Below are 17,287 nucleotides of genomic sequence, written 5' to 3' on the forward strand. Positions count from 1 at the left end.
CAACAACAACAAATACATAATCATCCACATCATTGTGTGGATTAATTAGTCCTGTCACTACTTTTCATCACATGTCTGGTATCCTACTGCCATCTCCTGGAATCTTTTGGCAGTTTTTCAAATTTCTCAATAGATGGTGAGTTTTTGTTGAAGTTTGTATGTTAGCAGCACCTTGAACATTGTCTTCTACATTATAGTGTTGAGCAAATAATTAGGAACTTTTCTGGATCATTTCTCAACTGATTTCTAGGGACTTATTTTTTATTAATTCTAATGGAATGTGGATTTTTCAGACCAAAGTGTATATCTAGAGGTAGAGAATCATTGAAGGCAATTAGCCAGCCATTACAATGGAAACTGCTGTGGTATAAACTTTAGGTTTGTGTCCTGAGATTGTATTATTGGTAGGATCCTGGGAGACTACATCCTTAGATAGCCCAACACGCATTATTATTTTTACTTGCTCACCTCACTGCCTTCTGATCATAAGAGGCTTTCATCAGAGCCGTTTATGACTTTTGTTGTATTAGTATCAAGGGCCTCTAGATGGAGTGGAAGGATCTTTGAGAACTGAAACCAAACCAAACCCACTGTCATTAAGTCAATTCCACCTCATAGCGACCCCCATTGGGTTTCCAAGGTGGTAAATCTTTGCGGAAGTAGATTGACCCATCTTTGTTCTGCAGAACAGCTGGTGGGTTTGAACTGACAACTTTGTGGTTAGCAGTCAAATGCCTTATGAGCCACCAGAGCTCCTTTGAAGAGAAGGGTCAGTAAAATTAAAGGAAGTCGGGAAGCATGGAACCCCAGAGAAATTTTAATATGATAGAAAATCTGATATCAAGGAAACTCTGGATATACAAACAAGATATACAAATTTAGTCAAATTACAAAAGTGAGACAATTTATTTATTAATGTTTATCTATAAATTAATTAATTTATTTAATTAATAAATAAAATATTAAATTACCCTGGGGAGAGTCAATTTAGGAACCACTCTTCTGGAATTTAAAAAAAGTTTTGTACACCTGTCCCTTCCAACTTTAAGATGTTATACAATTTGCATATTAGCTAATAAATTTTTTGTTATTCTCTTTCCTCTACACCATACAAATTATATAGCTTTACATCTGGTAGTGGTTGCCTTGTCACTTAAGTTTCAGATTTTTTGGATAAGGTATACACTCTTCTAGATTGAATAAACATATACAAAATTACTTCTTGCATAACTACCTTACTGTATTAAATATTGTATTTACTGTCTTTTATTTCAGAGGGTGACCTTTTTCTGACCTTGTCCTGAAATTCTGGGGGTGCCTTACGGTAGGCTTCTCTATACTGATTGTCATACCCCTCTGTGTTCTTGAACTAGTCACTTTGCTGTTCCCTGATTATATCCCTTCCCTTCCAGTGGTTTTGTTTTCTGCTTGTACTTTTTCCTGTCTGGATTGTTGAAATCCTACTATTTCTTTAAATTCCCTCTTGAATGCTATCCTTTCTTGATTCCTCACACCAGATGTGGTGTTCTCCTTTGAATTTTGTACCCTTTTTTTTGGAACTGTCTTATTCTGCCTTACATTAAAGTTCCTTACTAGAGCAGCTTGAGGTACTGTGCATTGTCTTTTGTTTTATAGTAATTTATATAGTTAATAAACCAGAAAACCAAACCCAGTGCCATCGAGTTGATTCTAACTCATAGAGACCCTATTGGACGGAGTAGAACTGCCCCCATAGAGTTTGCAAGGCTTTAAATTTTTGTGGAAGTAAATTGTCTCCTCTTTCTCTTGTAGAGTGGCTGGTGGGTTTGGGCTCCCAACCTTTTTGTTAGTAGTTAAATGCGTTAACCACTACACCACTAGGGTTTCTTATATTAGTTAGTAAGTGCTTAAAAATCACTTATTGAGTAAAATTAAATTTTTATCCTAACTCTAGACTAGTAGCTCTCAAAGGGTGGTCACTGGACCAGCACAGGAACGTTTTATAACTGTTAGAAATGCACATTCTTGGTTTCCTTCCTAGACCTGGATCAGACATTCTGGGAGTGGGTACTAGTAATCTGTTTTCCTGACAAGTTCTTCATGGTCAAGTTTGAGAACTGCTCTTATTGTTTTTCTAAGGAGATGGTATCCAGCCTTTTTATCAAGACTATGGTTTTCTATTGATTGGAAATTCATGATTTTTCAAACTATGCTTAGTTGAGCCCTAGGAATTCAGTGGAGGTGCCAAAGGAGCTGGTCAGGGAGGAAGTTGAACACACCTAGATTCATTCCCGGCCTCCTTTCTGACCACTACAGCTCTGCTTTGCTCCTTTTATAATGGATTAGCCTGCCTTGTACGTTTTCATTGCAGAAAAGTTTTATGTCAAAAAAAGGTTGTAGAGATTGATTTAAATTAGAGGTTGGCAAACTACAGCCCATGGACCAGCCTCCTGTTTGTTAAATAAAATTTTATTGGAACACAGCCATACTCATTAGCTTATCTAATGACTATAGCTACTTTTGTGTAGGGCTATTTTTGTGCTCTAATGGCAGAGTTGAGTAGTATGAGTAATGCCAAGGACACACAAGCCTAAAATGTCTACACTCTGGCCCTTTAAGAAAAAGTTTGCTGATCCCTAATCTAAATCACTTAGGTTTTTATTATATACCTTGAAGTTAGGAGAACAAAACATCTTTCAGTAGCAGCTAACTCTGTTAAGCCCATAAACTTTACTCTGTGGAAGAAAAACTTCCTAAGCCTTCTAGAAAACTGGGATATGGTAAAGAGTATTTGCAGCAGATAAATGATGGGGATATTTAGTGGGGGCAACGTTCTTACCTATCTCATTCCCTCTTGAAGTCCTGAATATACTCTAGGACATTAAATAATTATTATTCATGGTCACAATCAGGAAGCTGGCTGTTGTATTACATTTGATTTAAGAAAGGAGGAAAGTGTGAACTGCCTAAACATTTCCAGTGAAACATTGTAAGAGAAGTTCTTTCATTAAAAGCTTAAATTATTTGAGAAAAATTTTTATTTGGCATTTTCACAGTTCTAAAAAGATTTCAAGAATTTTTCTCAGCCAATTATGTATATAAGCATCTTTTTGTAATTACTTGATTTATAAGGAGTTAAAATCCATAGATTTATATTTGTATGCTCCTGGAATTTTTGAACAATCAAATTCAATTGTGGAAAATGAGATGTTGACTCTCTTTTGAATTTTATTTCTTAATACTTCTTCATTTAGAGGTGCCCTTTGAGGTCAGGTTTTAAATCAACATGGGAATTCAACAGAAAAATGGAGTGAGACTTACTTGTCCTTTGTCAGTATGAAATGGAGATTTTAGTAGAAAAGATCCCTTTGCAGTACAGTGATTCTCTGATGGTGGGTCATGGAGTAAAAGTCTGTGGGAAAGGTGTAGCCGAAACCTTGAAGAAAGTTTAAGTCAGAAATGTCTCCATGAGGATCATACTTGTGTCTGTGTGTGTGCCTGGTGTATGTGTGCAGGATTATGGGGTCTCTTGTCTCCTTGCCTCTATGCTACATGTATTAAGCCTGCTATTCTTAGTAGTCTTCAGCTATGTCAATTATTTAAACTGTGGTTTGCGAGCTTTTATCTATTTCACTTATTATTATAATCCCCAGTTTTAATGGGCTTTTTGTTAATGAATAATTTAGTTTCTTCCAGCAGATGCAAGTTAATGAAACCTCGGTTAATGGCTTTGAGTACTGAGTGCTGATAAAAAATTTTTTTATGGTACTAGTTTTGAAATTACTTTACAACTAATATAGTTATGAGAAATATACAAGGAGATATCTTAGGAAGTGATATCTCTGTAGAGATAATCTTATCACTTGGTTCATGAAAGCTGCTCCTCTAGTCTGTGTAACTTTTTTTTTTTCCCCTCTGGTTTTTTTTTTTTTTTTTCCTAGTCTGTGTAACTTTTGTAGAAAGATTAAAGTATGTGTTAGTGGGAAAGGTTTACATTTTTGGAACGTGTTAATTATATGGACTTTATATGTATCCATATATATCTTTGGTCTTCAAATTGGAGTGTGTGCACTATAAAAGCTGTGGAAGAAGAAAATATTATAACATCTTTATTTTAATCTAATTTAAAAATTCTTGCTTTTTAAATATCTATTATAAAGATACATTCATATAATAGTATATGTATATGATTTATAAACAAATAAATATGCTTGTATTGGGGTACTTATTAAAAAAACTTTTAGTGACAGATGTGTCCAACCAAGTAATAGGTACCAGGTTTTACACAATAAAATTTCATATACAAATGTATGTATTATTTGAAGGTCTTGGTAAGTAAGGAAATATTTCAGTTGTTTAGTTTACTATTCAGTTTATTTAAATTTCAGTCCAAAGGGTAAAGCTGAAAGTCAGTTTTTTAATACTTTTTGTATCTATCAATGTTGTTGTTGTTATGTGCCATCAAGTCGGACCCTACTCATAGCGACCCCTCCAGGGTTTCCATGGCAGTATCACTACGGAAGTATCTATCAAAGCTTCTCATTTTTTGCCCCAGTAATGTCAGTGTGAAGGAGCTCTGGTGGCGCAATAGTTAAGCACTCGACTGCTAAATGAAAAGCTAACTATTCATACACAACACCTGCTTTGTGGGGGGACAGGTGTGGCAGTCTGCTTTTGTAAAGATTTGCAGCTTTGAAAATCCTATGGGCAGTTCTACTATGTCCTGTAGGGTTGCTGTTTGTCTGAATTGACTCAGTGGCAACAAGCAATGTCAGTTTATTCCAACTAATGTTTTTTCTGTCTTTAAATCTTATATGGATCTTTACACCATCCTTGGTGTAAAGCATGGACGTGGCTTCATGGTCCCTCAGTTTTGTTCATTTTTATTTTTGTAGCTTCAGGGGCCTTGTCAAAGTTAACACATGGATTGAAAGATGAATCGCTGGCTTATATCTATCATTGCCAAAATCATTATTTTTGTCCAATTGGGTTTGAAGCAACCCCTGTTAAAGCTAATAAAGCATTCAGGTAAGCATTTGAATATTTTATGTAGATATTTCACCAGTAAAATGTGTTATTGGAAGCTTTTAATAAATATTTAGTCTCTCAAAATTGGGAGACTTGATGATTTGCTTTCTTTACATCAAGTTAGACTACTGAAATCCTACATTCTTTAAACATTTTAGCTTATTTTATTTTATTTTGCAGAATTGCATTTAACCAGTTGTGCTTTATTTAGTATTACCTACTTAAAAACAGTTGTTTAGAGGTATTACAAGATAAAGCCATGTGAAAAATCACTTCTATGTTTATCATAAAACAGTTGGAAAGGACTTTACCTATTATGTGTCAGTGTCCTTATCCAGTATCATACACATGAAGAATATATTACAGAATCTAGTGTGAAGAAGATTGTCACAGTTGAGTAAATTAAAAAAACATTTTTCTTTCTTATAATGAAAACCAAAATTTACCAAGGTTCCTTTTTTGTCCTGGCTACAAAGAAGCTTGGAGCCAAATTTTTCTAATCACAGGAATTATAGTAACCCTGTGATTGTTTTTTCTTTCCTTGATCCAGAGTTTGTATTTTATTAACCATGTATTTTTACATATGGGCGTATTTTTTGAAAAGATGTTGTTGTTGTTGTTAAGTGCCGTTGAGTCAGATTCAACTCATAACGACCCCTCCTGGGGTTTCCTAGGCAGTATCACTGTGGAAGTAGATTGCCCAACCTTCTTTCTGAGGAGTGGCTGGTGGGTTTGAACCGCCAGCCTTCTTAGCAGTCAAGTGCCTTAGGCACTACGCTACCAAAGTCTTTCAAATAAAAGAGAGTGGTTACAGTTAATAGTTTTTTCCCTCCTTAGCAAATTTTCTTCATGATGTGTTGAGATAATGCCAAGATGGTTCAAAGGAAAGTGTCCTAGTTGAGAATGATGAAAATAGAAACAGTGAATACTTTGAGTACAAGTATCTTTTATGAAGATATAAAGTACAAATACTAGTAGCCATAGTTATCCTCACCCAGCTGAGGTTCTGGTCTGTTCATATGTGGATCCATTGCAGTAGTGCACTTTCAGTAATTAACCTGCAGTCAGGTTGAGAAAGCATAGTTTGGCCATTTGAGGATAGGACAGATTCTTTGAAGCTGGAGGTCCATGTGGTCTTTGAGTCACTGTACTGGGTGAGTGAGATCCTGAGACAGGCAGGAGTGACCTGGGAGAGCTAGGAAGCTGAACATTATATATTTGTGAATAAAGAGGAAAACATTTTGGTTTCTCCAGATACTGGAATGCATTACTCATTTCTCTAGAGGTGAAGTTTTTTGTAAATCAGGTATATTTCTTTTATAGTTTTATCCTGCAACTTTACCTTATTTAAGATACTGTCAAATGTAAAACGGGATTTTACTCCTAGATAGTTTGTATTTTTTAGAGAAGAATTGCTCACCTCTTCTGTACCTCAGAATCACCTAAGATACTTTTAAAAATATATAAATTCTTGGGCTTTATCTAAGACCTGCTTGAATTAGAATTTCTAGGGATGGAATCTGGGCATCAATATTTGTTAAAGTTCCACAGGTGAATTACTGTTTTTTTTTTTTTTTTTTTAAAAAAGTCCACTGCCTTGAGTAGATTTCAACTTATAGCGATGCTGGTAGGACAGAGTAAAACTGCCCATAGGGTTTCCAAGCCTGTAATCTTTATGGAAGCAGCCCTGGTGGTTCAGCAGTAAAGCATTTGGCTGCTAACCATAAGTCAGTGATTTGAACCCACCAGCCAGTCCACAGAAAGATGAGGCAGTCTACTTCTATATAAAGATTTGTAGCATTGGAAATCCTATGGCAGTTCTACTCTGTCCTAAAGTATCACTATGAATCAGAATCAGCTTGATGTCATGGGTTGGTGAGAATCTTTACAGAAGCAGACTGCCACATCTTTCTCCCAGCAGCTGGTGGGTTCAAATTGCCAACCTTTCTGTTGATATGTGAGCACTTCACTGCAACACCAGCACTTCTAAATCACTGCTTTACGGTTTTATTTTTAGGATGCCTTTTGAAATTTTTTGAGTGTACATTGAAAGGAGGGGAGTAGGTGAAGAATGCTGATGGCATGCTAGGAGTGGTTTTTTTCTTTTCCCTCCTAGGGTCTGAGATATGGACTACAATTTTTAGCCTTATATTTTGTAAAGATAATTAAGACCTAAATTTAATTTATGCTTTCTCTTTAATGGCCTTCAGAAATTTGCCTAAGCCTTAACTCTAATATCTAATCTAGCTTTAATAAATGCCATCTTTGAATAAACTTTAGTGTATCTCTTATTAAAATATGCAGTGCAATGCACGGCTGTGGAGTTGAATCCAACTCATAGCAACACCTCCTTGGGTTTCTGAGGCAGTATCACTACGGAAGTAGATTGCCCAACTTTCCTTCTGGGGAGTGTCTTGTGGGTTTGAACTGCCAGCCTTCTGGTTAGCAGTCAGATGCCTTAAGCACTACAACACCAGAGCTCCCTTTATTAAAATATAGTTGAAGCAGTATTCTCAAGGGAGCAAATTACCTTTATTAAGTGTACTGTGAATATATTTTATATTTAGCAGGGGTCCCCTCTCATCACAAGAAGTAGAATACTGGATCTTAATTGGAGAATCAAGTAGAAAACATCCTGCTATTCATTGTAAAAAGTATGTAAACTTCTGTTTTCTTCTTTAATTGAGGTAAGAGTTACATATAGTCACATGCACAAATCTTAATTATATAATTAGGTGAGTTTTGATAAAGATATGCACTTGTATAATTACCACCCCAATGAAGATATGGAACATTGTCATTACTATGGAAAGTTCCCTTATTATCCATTTCTGTCAATTCTCATGAGCAATTTTTGTTCTGATCTCTATCACCTTAGATTTGCTTTACCTGTTTTTTTTTGGGGGGGGTACACTCCCTGCTTCATAGACATACCTAATAGTTCAGCCTGTCCACCCTGCTTTACCTGTTTTTGAATTTCATAGAATCGTACACTACCTTTTTGTGTCTTGCCTCTTTCATTTAAATGACCCTTTTGAGATTTACTCATTTTTTTATGTGTATCACTTTTCTCTTTTCTTATTCTGAGTAGTATCCTATTGTATGAATATACCACAGTTTGTTTAGACATTCTCCTCTTGATAGATGTTTAGATTGTTTTCAGTTTTGGGTTATTGTGAATAAAGCTGTTAGAAACATTCATGTACAAGTCTTTCACTAAAATAGTAACTTTATTGAGATACAATTCACGTACCATAAAACTCAGTTTTAAAATGTACAATTCAGTGGTTTTTATTTTATCACAGAATCATGCAACAATCACCACTATCTAATTCCAGAACATTTCTATCACTCTCAAAAGAAACCCCGTACCTGTTTGCAGTCAGTCTCCATCCTCCCAAGCTCTGGCAACCACTAATCTACTTCTTATGTTTATGAATTTTTCTATTCTGGACATTTTACATAAGTGGAATTATATAATAAGCAGTACTTTGTGACTGGATTATTTCATTTAGCATATTTTCAGGGTTTATCTGTATTAAAGCATGTCTTAGAATTTCGTTCCTTTATACAGATGAATAATTTTCCATTGTATGTAAATGTATACAACACATTTTATTGTATAGGTCTTTTAGAGGACATGTTTTATTTCTCTTGGGTACCTAGGAGTGGAATTGCTGATTTATAGGATATATATGTATTTAAGAACCTGCCAAAAAGTTCTCCAAAGTGATTGTACCCTTTTATACTCCCACCAGTGATGTATAAGAGTTGCGGGTCTTATTCAGATTTTCACCAGTGTTTGACGTTGTCATTCTTACTGAGGTTACCCCTTCTAGGGGATATGGAATTGAATCTCATTGTTTTTTGTTACAATTTTGTTGTTGTTGTTGTTGAAAATATATACAGCCAAACATATACCTATCCAAGTTTCTACATATACAGTTAAGTGACATTGATTACATTCTTCGATTTGTACAACCATTCTCATCCTCTGTTTCTGAATTATTCTTCCCTCATTGATATAAACTCATTCCTTCCTAAAGTTCCTGTCTAATCTTTTGACTTACTATTGTCAGTTTGATCCCATACAGATAGATCTTCAAAGAGCATAATATGCAGGGCGGACATTGTTTACTAATTAAGCTAAACTGTTGTTTGTTTTTAAGAACACTTCAGGGGATATTTGTGGTTTAAGGTTTAAAGATTATGCCAGGGCAGTAGTTTTTAGAGTTTACCCATCCTCCATTACTTCAGGAATTCTAGAGTCTATGAGAATATGAAATTCTATTCTGTGTTTTCTCCCTTTTGATCTGGATCCCTCTATGGAATATTGGATCAAAATGTTTAGTAACGGTAGCCGGACGCCATCCATTTCTTCTGGTCTCGTGGTAAAGGAGGCAGTTGTTCACAGAGGCAGTTATCCACATTTGCCTTATCCTCTTCCTGTTCTTGACTCCTTCTTCCTCTGTTGCTTTAGATGAAGCAATTTTGTGCCTTAGATGGCCACTTGCAAGCTTTTAAGACCCCCGACACTACTCAACGAACTAGGAGGTAGAACAGAAGCACTAAACATGGTAGTAGGCCAATTAACCTGGATGTTCCATGAAACGATGATCCTAAATCTCCAAACCAAGGAACCTAATCCCATGAGCTGTTTGATTATATGTAAGTGGCCTCAGCAGCTACTCTTTCTTTTTCCTTGGTCATTGTTATAAATATGTCTGTCACACAACTTTTGCCAATATAACTTTTTATAGTTGTACGATGTATTGACAATTAAAATAATCAGCTATGCAGTTATCCTTAATGTGATTTTTCCGTTACTATTAAACCCTCTTTTTCCCCTTTCTCCCACTCCTGGTAACCACTAATAAACTTTGGTCTCTATACAGTTACCTTTTCTTGTATTTTTATATAAGTAAAATCATATAGTATTTGTCCTCTTGTGATTGGCTTATTTCACTCAGGATAATGTCTTCAGGTTCCATCCATTCTGTAGCATGTATCAAGACTTCATTTCTCCTACTGGCTGAGTGTTTTCCATTGTATATATATACCACATTTTATCTGTTCATCTGTTGATGAGCATTTAGGTTGTTCCCACCATTTGCTCTGTTTTTGAGTCTCTGCTGCTTTCACGTCTTTCGGGTATATACCTTGTGGAACTTTTGGGTCATACGGTAATTCTGTTTTCAGTTTTTTTTGAGGTATTGTCACAATGTTTTCCACAAAAGCTGTATCATTTTCAGTTTACACCAGTAATGGATAAGGGTTACAATTTCCTCACATCCTTACAAAATTTTGTTATTATCTTGTTGTTGTTTTTGTTGTTTTATCTTAGCTATGTTGTTGTAGTTATTTGCTGTCGAGTCAACCCTGACTCATAGCGACCCCGACTCATAGCGACCCCGACTCATAGCGACCCCGACTCATAGCGACCCCTCCTTGGGTTTCTGAGACAGTATCACTACGGAAGTAGGATTGCCCAACCTTCCTTCTGAGGAGTGGCTGGTGGGTTTGAACCGCCAACCTTCTGGTTAGTAGTCAAGTGCCTTAGGCACTATGCTACCAGAGCCCCTAGCTATTTTAGTAGGAGTGAAATGATCTCATTGTGGTTTTGATTCAAAATGATATCTGATTGTAGTTTTGATTTGCATCTCTTTGATGGCTAATGACACTAAACATCTTTTCATATGTATGGTAGCCATTTAAATGTCCTCTTTAGTGAAATGTCTATTCAGGTCCTTTACTCATTTTATGATTGGCTTATTTGTTTTTTGTTGTTTAGTTGTCAATATATGGTTTTGGAAAATATTCTCCCAACTGTTAGCTTGTCTTTTTCACTTTTCTGGTAAAGGCTTTTGGTGAACAAAAGTTTTTAATTTTTATGAAGTCCCATTTATTTATTTCATCTTTTGCAGTTTGTGTTTTTCTTATATTAAATAATAATGCCTGACAGCATTTCTCCTACTTATCTTCTAAGAATTTTATTCTTTTACTTTGCACATTTAGGTCCTTAATCCATTTTAAATGTGTTTTGTGTATGGTGTCCTGTTTCATTTTTCTGCATGTGGAAATCCAGTTTTCCCAGAACCATTTATCGAAGAGACTCTTAACTCAGTGAATGGATTTAGCACCTTTTGTCAAATATCAGTTGACCGAAGATGTATATGTTTATTTCTGGACTCGCAATTCTATTCCATTGGTCTATATGCTTATTGTTATACCAGTACCAGGCTGGTATAACATTATTTTCATTATTGTAGTTGTATAGTATGCTTTAAAATTAAGAAGTATAACTCCTCCTATATTGTTCTTCTCTTTCAACTTTGTTTTAGCTATTCAGGGCCTCTTGCCATTTCATATAAAGTGGAGGATTATTTTTTCTATTTCTGTAAAGAAAGCTGTTGGAATTTTGATCGGATTGAATTGAATCTATAGATTGTTTTGGGTAGTATTGGCATCTATGGTAGTTAAGATGTGTGTCAACTTGGCTGGGCCTAGTTTTGAGTGGCTGGGAAGCTAGATGTAGTATTTCCCATGATGAGACTGGTAATCAACTCCATGGTGGAATCTACTGTGAGTAGTTCAGTAGCTGAGTTAGGGATGCGATCTGCTTCCAGTATCTACGAAGCATTAAGACAGGTCTTGGTAGCTTTTGACATGCTTGAATCCTGCATGTAGCCAAGTCATCATTCAGCAGCCTGCCGTGATTGCCTGTCAGTCTTTGGACAGTTTCTGGATAAATTAGTGGCCTGTCGTGTTGTTTGGTAATCTTGGGGCTATACTAATTTACTTGTCGACCAGGGGCTTGTTAGCCTCAGCAGCCAACAGCTGCCCGAGTGAAGAGACACACCTCTAGTTACAGTGGGCCAGGAGCAAGAGGCAGAGCCGAAGCGCAAGGTCGAGCGGCTTTCATGCAGCCCCTAGAACTTGGCATTTTGAACTCAGACTTCTAACCTCCAAAACTGTGAGAGAATTAATCTCGGTTTATTTCAAACCACCTGTTTGTGGTTTTTTCTGTTAGAACAGCACTGAGAGGACCAAACCAACATCTTAACAATGTTTAATCCTCAAATCTGTGAATATCTTCCTGTTTATTTAAGTTTTCTTATAATCTCTTTCATCAGTGTTTTATAATTTTCATTATAGAACTCCTATATGTCCCTGTGTTTTTCACGTACTTATTAGTCATTTCTACATCTTCTTTTATGAAGTGTTTCTTCAAGTGTTGTGCATATTTTATTTTCAGTTGGGTTGTCTTTTTGTTAGTATTTGATGGATATATGTCTTGTCAGTATTTTCTGCCAGTCTGTGACTTGCTTTTCATTTTAATGATGTCTTTTGATGGAGAGAAGTTCTTAATTTTTATTAAGTCCATCTTACTTATTTTGTTCTTTTACATTTAGTGCCTTTTTGTGCCCTTTTAAAAAATTTTTGTCTACCCCAATATCATAAAGATGATCTTCAGTTTTAGAAACTTTGTTTTAGCTTTTATGTTGAGATTTATGATACATTTCATTTAATTTACATTCATGATATGAAGTGTAGATGTCAACTTCCACTTTTTCCCCAATTTTTCTGGTTATTACATCATCATTTATTTACAAGATTTTCTTTTCTCCATTTAATTTCTTTGGTGTCTTTGCGTATCTGTAAGTTCTATTTCTGAATTCTCTTCTGTTCCACTGGTCTTTTCATCTGTCTTTTACCAATACCACAGTCTCAATTGCTATATTTTATACTAAGTCCTGAAATTAGGGGAGGCAGGTGGGCCCCAGCACCCAGAACCAGGAAAAGGAGGGAACACTGAGGACCATAAAAGTAGCAGGATCCAGGTAAGGGGCAGGAGGCAAGAAGGCCACAACCCCTAGAGCCAGGAAAGGGAAGGAGCACCAGGGACCACAAAAGCAGCAGGATCCAGGTAAGGGGCAGGAGGCAGGTGGGCCCTAGCCCCAAGAGCCAGGAAAGGGAGGGAGTGCTGGGAGCACAAAGCTGCAGGATCCAGGTAAGGGGAGGATGGAGAGGTTTCCAACAGCTAAGGGAGACAAACTTGTCTGTTTGTCATCCTGTGGGGCTTGCACATTGCTGTGAGGCTTGGGACTGTGCGACTGGTGTTTAAACTGCCAGCAGGGTTACACATGGTACACAGGTTTCAACACAGCTTACAGACTCAGACAGACTAGTAAGAAGGAAGAGGCCATCCACTTCTCAAAAACTGGCCAGGGAAAACCTTATGAAAAGTGGAGAAACACTGCCTGATACATTTCTGGGCAACTTTATGAATAGCTTGGAAACATTGTCGAACACAGTGCAGGAAGACGCGACCCCCTTGGGTCGGAAGGCACTCAAAATAGGACTGGGAAAGAGCTGCCTCATCAGAGTAGAACTAACCTTAAAGGGGGGATAAATTAAATCTTTCAGGACCTCCACGTGCTGATGTGCCATGACTCAAATTGAGGAGAAACAGTTGCAAACATCCATTAATAATTGGAACATGAAATGTATGAAGTATGAATCTAGGAAAATTGGAAGTTGTCAAAAATGAAATGGAACGCATAAAGATTGATATCCTAGGCATTAGTGAGCTGAAATGGACTGGTTTTGGCCATTTTGAATCATACAGCCATATGATCTACTATGCCAGGAATGACAATTTGAAGAGGAATGATGTAGCATTCATCATCACAAAGGATGTTTCAAGATCTGTCCTGAAGTACAATGCTCTCAGCAATGCTGCAAGGAAGACCCGTTAATACTACTACTATTCAAAATTATGCACCAACCACCAAATCCAAAGATGAGGTAATTGAAGATTTTTATCAACTTGACCAAACGTGCAATCAAGATGTAATTATCACTTGTGATTAGAATGCAAAAGTTGGAAACAAAGAAGAATCACTGGTAGTTGGAAAATTTGGCCTTGGTGACAAATAATGCTGGAGATCGCATGATAGAATTTTGCAAGACCAACGACATATTCATTGCAAATACCTTTTTTCAACAACACAAATGGCGGCTATACACGTGGACATCACCAGATGGAGTATGCAGGAATCAGATTGACTACATCTGTGGCAAGAGGCGATGGAAGAGCTCAATATCTTCAGCTAAAACAAGGCAAGGAGCTGATTGTGGAACAGGCCATCAATTGCTCATACGAAAAGTTGAAGACAATTAAAACAAGTCCTTGAGAGCCAAAATATGACCTTGAATATATCCCTCATGAATTTAGAGACCATCTATACAATAGATTTGATGCATTGAACACCAATGACCGAAAACCAGAAGAATTGTAGGATGACATCAAGAGCATCATCCATGAAGAAAGGAAGAGGTCATAAAAAATGTGAGAAAGAAAGAAAAGACCAAAATGGATGTCAGAAGAGACTACAAAACTTGCCCTTGAACAGAGAGTAGCTAAAGGAAATGGAAGAAAGATAAAAGAACTGAACAGAAGATTTCAAAGAGCAGCTTGAGTAGACAAAGCCAATTACTATAATGAAATGTGCAAAGACCTGGAGTTCGAAAACCAAAAGGGAAGAACATGCTTGGCATTTCTCAAACTGAAAGAACTGAGGAAAAAAATTAAGCCTCGAGTTGTGATACTGAAAGATTCTATGGGCAAAATATTGAATGATGCAGGAAGCATCAAAAAAAGATGGAAGGAATACAGAGTCACTGTACCAAAAAGAACTGGTTGATCTTCATCCATTTCAGGAGGTGGCATATGTTCAAGAACCAATGGTATTGAAGAAAGAAGTGGAAGCTGCACTGAAGGAATTCATGAAGAACAAGACTTCAGGAATTGATGGAATACTCATTGAAATGTTTCAACAAATGGATGCCTTGCTGGAGGCACTCACTTGGCTATGTGAAGAGATTTGGAAGACAGCTTCCTGGCCAACTGACTGGAAGAGATCCTTTTTGTACCCCTTCCAAAGAAAGATGATCCCACAGGATGTGGAAATTATCGAACAGTATCATTAATATCGCATGCAAGTAAACTCTTACTGAAGATAATTAAAAAACAGTTGCAGCAGTATATTGACAGAGAACTTCCAGAAATGCAAGCTGGATTCAGAAGAGGACATGGAACGAGGGATATCATTACTGATGACAGATGGATCTTGGCTCAAAGCAAAGAATACCAGAAAGATGTTTACTTGTGTTTTATTGACTATGCAAAAGCATTTGATTGTGTGGATCATAACAAATTGTGGATAACATTGAGAAGAATAGGAATTCTAGAGCACTTAATTGTACTCATGAGGAACATGTCCATAGACCGGGAGGCTGTCCTTTAAACAGAACAAGGGGTCACTGCACGGTTTAAAATCAAGAAGGGAGTGCATCAGGGTTGTATCCTTTTACCATACTTACTCAATCTGTATGCTGAACAAATAATCTCAGAAGCAAACAATATGAAGAAGAATGTGGCATCAGAATTGGAGGAAGAATCACTAACCACCTGTGGTAAGCTGATGACACAACTTTGCTGAAAATGAGGATGACTTGAAGCACTTACTGATGAAGACTGAAGAATACAGTCTGCAGTATGAATTGTTGTTGTTATGTGCCGACGAGTTGGCCTGACACGTAGCCCTTGGTTTTGTGAGGCAGTATCCTTGGGTTTGTGAGGCAGTATCACTGTGGAAGTAGATTTCCCAGCCTTCCTTCCAAGGAGTGCCTGGTGGGTTTGAACCACCAGCCTTCTGATTAGCAGTCAGGTGCCTCAGGTACTACGCTACCACAGCTCCTGCAGTATGGATTATATCTCAATATAAAGAAAACAGAAATCCTCACAACTGGACCTATAACAGAATCACAATAAATGGAGAGAATATTGAGGTTGTCAAAGATTTCACATTGCTTGGTTCTACGGTTGACACCAGTGGAAGCAGCAGTCAGCACATCAGATGACGTATAGCAGTGGGCAAATCGGCTGCAGAGGACCTCTTTCAAGTTCTGAAGAGCAAAGATGTCTCTTTGAGGACTAAGGTGAGCCTGACAGAAGCTATGGTATTTTCAGTCGCCTCAGCCACTCCTTGGAAGGTTGGGCAATCTACTTCTGTAGTGATACTGCCTCGGAAACCCAAGGAGGAGTCACTGTGTGTCAGATCCGACTCCATGGCAGTGAGTTTCATATGCATGTGAGATCTGGACAGTGAATAAGGAAGACTGAAGATGAGTTGATGCTTTTGAGCTGTGGTGTTGGTGAAGAATGCTGAAAGTACTGTGGACTGCTAAAAGAATTAACAAATTTGTCCTGGAGGAAGTGCAGCTGGAATGCGTCTTGGAAGTGAGAATGGCCAGTCTTCATCTCATATATCTTGGTTATGTTGTCAGAAGAGACCATTCCCTGGAGAGGGATGCATGCTTGGTAAGGTGGAGGGTCGACAGAAGAGGAGAAGACCCTCAAGGAGATGGATTGACATGGTGGCAGCAGTGATGGGTTCAAGTATAGCAAGGATCATAGAGCTGGCGCAGGACCGGGTAGTGTTTCGTTCTTGTATACATAGGGTCACGATGAGTTGGAGATGATGGCACCTAATAACAACAACAACAACCTGAAATTAGGTGGTATGAGTTCTGTGAATTTTATTGCTTCTTTTTAAAAATTGTTTTGGCTGTTCTAGGACTTTTGCTTTTCCATGTAAATTTTAGAATTAACTTGTCAATTTCTGTTAAACAGCCTATTGGGATTTTGATTAGAATGTAATCCATAGAATTCATAGGTTAACTTGACGGGTATTGACATCTTAACAATACTGAGTCTTAAAACAATTAATTATGCTATATATTTCCATTTATTTGGGTCTTTAATTTCTGTTAGCAATGTTTTACATTTTTCATAGAGTCTTGTATATTTTTTGCTAAAAGTTTTCCTCAGTATTCTATATTTTTTGATGCTATTGTAAATGGATTTGAAAAAAAATTGTTGGTATTGCACAAAAATATCTTTTTCTTTGTAGACCTTGAATCTTACATCTTTACCAAAGTCATATATTAGTCATAGTAATTATTTTATAATTCCATTGGATTTTCTACACAATCATGATATTTGTTAATAAAGATATGTTAACTTTTAAATCTTTTAAAAATTTACTCAAAACAACAATGAGATACCATCTTGCTCCAGCACTAGTATCAAAGTTCAACAAGACAGAAAATAACAAGTGCTGGCGAGGTTGTGGAGAGATTGGGACTCTCATACACTGCTGGTGGGACTGTAAAATGGTACAACCATTGTGGAAAGCAGTATGGCGATTCCTTC

At 37.0% G+C, this 17,287-nt stretch overlaps 1 protein-coding gene across 1 annotated transcript in view; it reads left to right on the forward strand.

Annotated features, from left to right (window-relative positions):
* Positions 1-17,287, forward strand: part of LOC103208151 (DNA excision repair protein ERCC-5) — a 114,429-nt gene that overhangs the window by 49,127 nt on the left and 48,015 nt on the right. Inside the window, exons 6-7 of the mRNA XM_042782697.1 lie at positions 4,875-5,007; positions 7,575-7,661. Coding sequence (XP_042638631.1) covers positions 4,875-5,007; positions 7,575-7,661 — 220 coding nt within the window. The remainder of the gene's footprint in view (positions 1-4,874; positions 5,008-7,574; positions 7,662-17,287) is intronic.

This window comes from Orycteropus afer, unplaced genomic scaffold (genome assembly GCF_000298275.1).
Source record: "Orycteropus afer afer isolate SDZICR_OR568_19922 unplaced genomic scaffold, OryAfe1.0 scaffold00417, whole genome shotgun sequence".
In the NCBI taxonomy this organism is placed as follows: domain Eukaryota; kingdom Metazoa; phylum Chordata; class Mammalia; order Tubulidentata; family Orycteropodidae; genus Orycteropus; species Orycteropus afer.